Source organism: Chaetura pelagica, unplaced genomic scaffold (genome assembly GCF_000747805.2).
Source record: "Chaetura pelagica isolate M959 unplaced genomic scaffold, ChaPel_1.0 scaffold498, whole genome shotgun sequence".
Classification (NCBI taxonomy): Eukaryota; Metazoa; Chordata; class Aves; order Apodiformes; family Apodidae; genus Chaetura; species Chaetura pelagica.
The window spans coordinates 141,633-149,537 of record NW_009954218.1 but is presented as its reverse complement, the minus strand read 5'-3'; the positions used below and the strand labels follow the sequence as shown (position 1 = coordinate 149,537).

Below are 7,905 nucleotides of genomic sequence, written 5' to 3'. Positions count from 1 at the left end.
GTTGGAGCTTTCCCGGCTCCGCCGGCAGCTCCGGCCGCGGCCGCTGCCCATCGTGTCCCCGCTCAAACACAACCTTCCTCCCACCGCAGCTCCAGCTCTGGCGATGAAAGGCGGAAATGGAAGAAGAAGAAAAACAAGAGCAGGGACCAGCACCATAAAAGCCAGAGGAAGCGTCGCTCGCGGTCCCGGGGTCGCTCCTCCAGCTCGGAGCGGGAGCGAGACAAGAGGAGAGCAGGGAGCAGAGAGCGGCACGGGAGGAGGAGGGATGGATCCAGGTCTTCCGTGTCCTCCATCAGCTCCCCCTCCCCGCCGCGCTCCCAGGGCAGGGAGGAGACTGGGCAGCAGCTGAGCCTGCAGGAGCGCCTGAGGCTGAAGGAGGAGAAGAAGAAGCAGGCTGCTCTCATGAAAGCTTTGGAGACGCCCGAGGAGAAACGGGCTCGCCGGCTGGCCAAGAAAGAGGCCAAGGAGAGGAAGAAGAGGGAGAAGATGGGATGGGGAGAGGAGTACATGGGTTACACCAACACTGATAATCCCTTTGGGGACAATAACCTGCTGGGCACCTTCATCTGGAGCAAGGTGAGCTCCCCTCCACACCGTGTTGTAGGGGGCTGCTCAAAGGGGATCATGCCCCTGCAGCCACCATGGAATGGGCAGATGAGCGGTGGGGTGTCAGGAGGGGACCTTGCTGGAGGGAGAAACCACTGTGACACTAATGGCAGTGACATGAAAACAAAGCACTTGTCTAGGGCAGCATCTGAGTGTTTCTGATCCCCTTTCTTCTGAAGACCAAGATCTGTAAACGGGTGTGGGGTGAGGAGATGAGTTAGGGTGCAGGACAGGGACCCAGACCTGCAGGGAGCTGCAGGCTGAGAGCCAGGCAGTGTTTAGTCGTGTGTTAGGACTCTCCAGGACACATGGTCTACCCGAGCTGAGCCTGGGTTCCACTGAGGCACTTCAGTAGGGAGATTTGGGGGCCTTCAATAGGATTAGAGCTCACTGGAGCAGCACAAGTGGGTGGATGTGGTGCTATTTGGTGGCTGATGAGGGACTGTCAAGGCTGCTGGGTTTCATGGCTTCCCTTGGTCACTGTTTCCAGGCACTGGAAAAGAAAGGGATCAGCCACCTGGATGAGAAGGACCTGAAGGAGAGAAACAAGCGAATCCAGGAGGACAATCGCCTAGAGCTGCAGAAGGTGGGATCAGATGTCCCCTCCCTCCCACCATCAGACAGAAAACCTGTGGACAGCCTGTTTCTCCCAGTCACTTACCTGGAAGTGCCCTTGTTCTTCTCACTGGGTGTTCCCATAGGATGTAGGATGAGGGGGCCACAGTATACTGACCTCTGCTATTCCAGGGCAAGGAGACTCTTCTCTTGGGGTAGAGTCCAGCTCAGCAGGTGCTGAGGAGGACAAGTTCCAGGTCACAGCACTGAGGCACTCGGTTGTGCTTGTGTCCCCTGTCCTCTAAAGGGCTGGCAATAAGCAGCCCAGCCCCACTGGCCCCCTCTGGCTCTCCTGGAGCCTCGAGCTGATCACAGGAGCAGGGAAGCCCCAGAGTGGGATCACAGCCACGTCCTGCCTGGCTGCCCCAGCCATGGTGGCCTCATGTTTCTCTGCACCCCACCCAGGTGAAGCAGCTGCGCCTGGAGCGGGAGCGGGAGAAGGCGATGCGGGAGCAGGAGCTGGAGATGCTGCAGCGGGAGAAGGAGGCAGAGCACTTCAAAACCTGGGAGGAGCAGGAGGACAACTTCCACCTGCAGCAGGCCAAGCTGCGGTGGGTGTGCGGCTCCGTGGGGATGGGGCAGGGGGCAGGGGGTGGCAGGCACTGCTCACTGTCCCTCTCCTCTCACCTAGCTCTAAGATCCGGATTCGGGATGGGAGGGCAAAACCCATTGACCTTTTGGCCAAGTACATCAGTGCAGAGGATGATGATCTGGCCGTGGAGATGCACGAACCCTACACCTTCCTGAATGGCCTGACTGTGTCTGACATGGAGGATCTGGTGGAGGACATCCAGGTGCCAGCTCTGCAACCCCCATGCCAGGGCTGGCTGAGGCAGCAGCTCAAGGCTTCCCCCCTCAGCCCTGCTCCCCTGCCTGTGGTGCAGAGCAGTTGCCTAATGTCCTGCTTGTTTCCTACCTGCAGGTTTACATGGAGCTGGAGCAAGGGAAGAATGTGGACTTCTGGAGGGACATGACCATCATCACAGAGGATGAGATAGCCAAGCTCCGCAAACTGGAGGCCTCTGGGAAAGGAGGACCAGGTAAGCAGGAGAACAGAGCCTGGTGTGGGTGTGAGCAGTGGGGAAAGCAGAGTGTAGGGTCTGTGTGTGTGCCCAGGGATTCTCTGGGATCTGCTGGGTGGAGGCTGTGGATCTGGTAGCCATTCCCCCTGCTGGGCCCAGCCTCCTGCTGCTGGTGCAGCCCGGGGAGGCCTGGGAGACACAGGCTGATCCCCTGGGAACTGTCCTGCCCCTTATCTGTGCAGGGGAGCGTCGGGACGGCGTCAACGCCTCCGTCAGCTCAGACGTGCAGTCTGTGTTCAAGGGGAAGACGTACAACCAGCTGCAAGTGCTGTACCAGGGCATCGAGAGCAAGATCCGGGCAGGAGGACCCAACCTTGACATTGGGTACTGGGAGAGTCTGCTGCAGCAGCTGAAGGCTTACATGGCTCGGGCCAGGTGAGAGCAGAGACCAATCCCTAGCCAGGGCTGTAGGAAGGGGCAGTGCAGACCCTGCTGTGAGCAGAGTTGGAAAGACAAACCCAAAGTCATTGGTGGAAGGGTTTTGTATCTTTTCCAAAGTGGTTGGTTCTCCCAAGAGGAAAGAGGCTAGACACTTAGTCTCTTCTTCAGCATCAATATTTACTGTTTACAGTGAGGTCTCCCAGAAGGAACTTGAACTGGAGGATTACTCAGCCCAAAATTGTACAAAACCCAGCAGATTTCTACCCAGTGTGTGGGGTCTTACAGCTCGGGGCAGTGTGGGCATGAGGTGGTTCTGCTGGACCTGACAACTCATCTCTTGCAGGCTGCGGGAGCGGCACCAGGACGTGCTGCGCCAGAAGCTGTTGAAGCGGGAGCAGGGGGTGGAGAGCGACCCGCTCTCCCCCATCATCAAGCAGGAACCAGCCTCCCCCAGCGACAGGTATGCAGCCCTTTTCTTGGGGAGAGCAGCCATCCAGGCCTCTCCTGTGGGGCACCTGGGACAGAAAATGCAGCCTGGTGCTCCTGTTCTTCCATAGACAGACCCCAGGTAAGGAGAGAGCAAGGGTACCATCCCCGTCCCAGTTCCTTCTTCTCTCTTCCTTGCAGGCTGGATGCAGAGGAGAACATGGTGGTACAGCCAGGGCCGTCCTCGGAGCCAGAGGCTGAACAGGAGGACACGGAGGCCAAGGAAGAGGCAGAGGGGGAAGCTGTGCTGATGGAGGAGGACCTGATCCAGCAGAGCCTGGACGACTACGACGCGGGGAAGTACAGTCCCCGGCTCCTGGGCACCAATGAGCTGCCCTTTGATGCCCACGTGCTGGAGGCCGAGGAGGACACGCATCGGCTGCTGCTGTCCTCTGGTGGTGACAGGTAGGCGCCCCTCGGGCGGGCCCTGCTCCCACCAGCCTCACAGCCCGTTGGGCCCAGAGGACACATCTGGGCTTTGGGGTGTGGGGCTGGAGGGAGCACTGCCCCCAGAAAAGGGATCTGGAGCACACATCCTAAGGTGTCCTGGCAGAGGGGTGTCCCCAAGCAGCAAAGGCCCAGACAAGAGCAGAGGGATGGGCCTGAGGCAGCCGGTGTTTCCTGCTGGTACCTGTGTCTGTTCCTCCCCCCCCCCAGCCACACCACCAGGCTGTTTGGGCTGCAGACAAGTGGGAAGAATGTTTTGGATGAGTTTCCCAGCACCACCCATGCTGGTGCCCCCCCTGAGCCTGCAGGGCAGCCTGCACTCCCCTGTGTCCAGCTCCATCTCCCCTGCCCAGTGTCTGCTGCTCCTCTGCCGTGTCCCCACAGCCCCAGCCTGGCTGGCACTGCAGAAGCTGATGTCACCTCCTCCCTGCAGGTGATGCCACTGAAAGCACCGATGACATCTTCTTCCGTAAGGCCAAGGAGGGCATGGGCGCGGACGAGGCGCAGTTCAGCGTGGAGATGCCCCTGACGGGCAAGGCCTACCTGTGGGCTGACAAGTACCGGCCCCGCAAGCCGCGCTTCTTCAACCGCGTCCACACGGGCTTCGAGTGGAACAAGTACAACCAGACCCACTACGACTTCGACAACCCACCCCCCAAGATCGTGCAGGGCTACAAGTTCAACATCTTCTACCCTGACCTCATCGACAAGCGCTCGACACCTGAGTACTTCCTGGAGGCCTGCCAGGACAACAAGGACTTTGCCATCCTGCGCTTCCACGCCGGGCCGCCCTACGAGGACATCGCCTTCAAGATCGTCAACCGCGAGTGGGAATATTCCCACCGCCACGGCTTCCGCTGCCAGTTTGCCAACGGGATCTTCCAGCTCTGGTTCCACTTCAAGCGTTACCGTTACCGCAGATGAGGGGCTGCTCCACTCCCCTCTGGACCCTGGCACAGGGGCTGGGCAGGGGGCTCTTGTCCCTCCTCACAGGCACTGTCCTATGGATGTCCCCGAGGCCTGGTCCAGCACAGGGCCTATTCCTGAGCATTTTCCCTTGTTTTTATCCCGAGGGACCCTGAGACTTTGGTACAAATAAATAGAGGTTATTTAAGCCGTGGCATCCTGTGCACAGGCACCGCATGGTGCTTATCATGACTAGCCAGAACCACACTGGGCCAGCACTGGGAGCAAACCCTGCTCCTCTGGGGGCTGGGTAGTGCTGGGGGGCTGTCCTCACTCCCCACACTTCTGGGGCCTGTCCCCCCCATCCTCACACACTGTCAGCCCTGTGTGTTCCCCTTGTCTGTTCAGCCCTGTGGCTGCCCCCCTCCCAGCCCCACATGCTGCCCTCCCTGCTGCCAGACCTTGCCAGCCCAGACACTCCCCAGCTGCAGCCCCCTCTGCCCTGGTGGCCCTGCTGCCACAGCCCCTTGCCCTCCCGGCCATCCCCATTTCTGGCACATTTTCCTTGGGATCTGGCTTCCTCAGCCTGGGAGCAGCACCACCTCCCTCGACCCGGGCAGCGGGAGGAAAGGGAGGGAAGGGTTCAGCGGCTGTGAAGGCATCTGCTTTGGCAGGGGGAGGGGAGGGGTGTTAGTTGGGATATTTCCTTACAGGGAAAAATCCGGTTTGCATGGCCTGAACTGCCTCCCACTGCCTGCCTGAGCAGCCCTTGCTGCCCTGGGCCTGCACTCCCCAGACCCCCAGTGCTGAGATTGGTGTTCCCAAGGGCTCTGAGTGAGTCTCAGCTCATTTTGGGGAGCACTTCAGGGCTGAGCTGGGTCTCACTGGCGTTGGTCCCTCTGGGTGGTGGCTGTGGGGCACAGCCACCCTCGCCTGGCATTGCCCCTCACGGCCCCATCCCCACTCCAGCTCCTCCACTGGGGAGGTGATCCCAGTTGTGCTGCAGGAGGCACAGGGGATGCTGGTGCATCAGCAGTGCAGGTAGAGCAGCCTCCAGGAAACCTTTGTCAGCCATGAAGTATCACAGTGAGGTTTTCTCCCCCCTGGCCTTGCTGCATCCTGCCCCCAGCCCAGCTCCACAGCGGGGGGCTCAGGGGCTGCCCAGTTCCCCCATGCCATGGGGCAGAGCTGACCCTGCTGTGTGGGGGCTCCCTGGCCCCAGGCACTGCCCCACGGCTGCTGTTTTCCCCCATAGCTCAGAAGGGTCACCCTCTCCTGCTGCTCTCAGCCCTCCTGGCAGGATCCAGCCCTGCAAATTCCTTGAAGCTCCCACACCTACTGCAGCCACCCATGGGTGCTGGGGCTCAGCCTGTGGAGAAGAGGGACAGAGGACACCCAAATTAATTCAGCCCCACGTGTGAGTGTCCCCTCATCCTGGCAGGTTTTCCCAGGCTGGCAGCTGTGCCTGGACACATCTCCTGGCCTCTCCTTCCTGTACATTATTTAAAGCCCTTGAGCAGCTTCTTGGCGCAGGGGGGTCTGGGGGCCCAAGATCCACACAGGAAGCACGAAGGCCCGGCCAGGGATGGCTTTGGGAAAAACAGGAAAGAAAACCAAACAAACCCCAGAACCAGTGGTAAGGTTCCTGCTTAATGGCCTCGCTGAGCCTCCCTGCCCACAGCCCCTCTCCCTCATAGGCACACACAGGGGACAGTCCCCAGAATCCTCCCACTGTGTCCCCAGCCTGGACAGGGTCCTTTTTTTCCCCCAGGACAAAGACAGTGGTGTTTTCAGAGGACACCCAAATTAATTCAGCCCCACGTGTGAGTGTCCCCTCATCCTGGCAGGTTTTCCCAGGCTGGCAGCTGTGCCTGGACACATCTCCTGGCCTCTCCTTCCTGTACATTATTTAAAGCCCTTGAGCAGCTTCTTGGCGCAGGGGGGTCTGGGGGCCCAAGATCCACACAGGAAGCACGAAGGCCCGGCCAGGGATGGCTTTGGGAAAAACAGGAAAGAAAACCAAACAAACCCCAGAACCAGTGGTAAGGTTCCTGCTTAATGGCCTCGCTGAGCCTCCCTGCCCACAGCCCCTCTCCCTCATAGGCACACACAGGGGACAGTCCCCAGAATCCTCCCACTGTGTCCCCAGCCTGGACAGGGTCCTTTTTTCCCCCCAGGACAAAGACAGTGGTGTTTTTCCCATGCCATTAACTTTGAGCCCTGGATGGAGCCTCTGATGGGTGACAAGAGCCTGAACCCTGGTGCTGCTGCAGCCAGACGCCCACCCTGGCTGCTCCAGGGGCTGAATCCAACAGGAGCCCAAGATGGTTTTTTCCAGCCCTGGCTGCTCTAAGTGCCCTTCTCTGCATCTCTCCTGTAGTTTGGGGGAGTTGGTTCCTTTCCTCTGTCCCACGGTGCAGCCCCAGGCGGGCTCTGGGAGGCCCAGCTCCTTCCCAGGTTCATGCTGGGGTGGTGGCAGGTCGGTGAGGAGCCGCCCTGGTTGCCCCGGTGCCCACATCCTGCTGGGGCGGCTGCTCCCCGTCCCAGGTGGGCCCCCCCCCAGCAGCATCCGAGCGGGGCAGCGGCTGCTGAGCCAGGTTCCTCTCTCAATGGGGCCCTCTCCTGCTCCTGGCATGTTCCATATGCCAGGACCAGCCACATTCCAGCTCCAACTGTCACCCTCCTCCTCTGCTGCCCAGCAGTGCCAAGGTGGTGGCAGGAAAACCTCCCACTCAGGCCTCTGAGCATTGCCCGGACGCTGGGGATGTCCCCACCTCACCCGTGGGCTCGGATGCTCCAGTGCTTTGGAGCTGGATGGAGACACGGGTGCCAGGGATGGGCTCTGTCCTTCCTGTCAGGGCACAAAGAGCAGCAGTGGAGGCTGTTGAGTCCCTCCGTGTGGTTCCCTTGCCTCAGCAGGACCGTGCCCAAGGAGGTGCCACCCTGCCTCCCCATTCCCAGGTCTTGGAACTTGCTGCGGGGGGCAGTGGAGACGTCCCCCTCCCAGGATTGAGGACATGGTCCTGCTGTGGTGCCAGCCCTGCAGAGCTGTGCCCTGAGCTGGACCATAGCTGGGCCCTGCAGGTCCCGCTGGGACAGCGGCAGTGGCTGCACGTCGGGTCTGACCCCCCCTCCCGACGTAGGAATCCTGCTCTGGTAAACAAGTGAGTAACCCGGATAAGAGCTCGGCCCCGCTAAATATAGTCGGGCCAACGGGTCGGCGTGTCTTGGCGCCAGCCCCTTCCCACAGCCACCCGGGGACAGGTGAGGCCGGGGGACGTGGCCCCTCATCCCACTCGTGGGCGCTGGTGCCGTCGAGGCCGCCTCGTGTTCTGGGTGCTCGGGGGTCTCAGCGCTGGGGACGCTGCAGGGGCTTTGGGGG

The 7,905-nt window shown here is 60.7% G+C and overlaps 1 protein-coding gene across 1 annotated transcript in view; it reads left to right on the top strand.

The window, feature by feature from the left end:
• The window catches only part of CACTIN (cactin, spliceosome C complex subunit), an 11,058-nt gene extending 6,321 nt beyond the window's left edge, over positions 1-4,737 (top strand). The window contains 9 exon segments of the mRNA XM_010003420.1: positions 90-576; positions 1,097-1,192; positions 1,627-1,772; positions 1,853-2,015; positions 2,144-2,261; positions 2,486-2,678; positions 3,028-3,144; positions 3,312-3,557; positions 4,025-4,737. Of these exon segments, the coding sequence (XP_010001722.1) occupies positions 90-576; positions 1,097-1,192; positions 1,627-1,772; positions 1,853-2,015; positions 2,144-2,261; positions 2,486-2,678; positions 3,028-3,144; positions 3,312-3,557; positions 4,025-4,541 (2,083 nt within the window). The 3' untranslated portion in view covers positions 4,542-4,737.
• Positions 4,738-7,905: the final 3,168 nt, after the last annotated feature.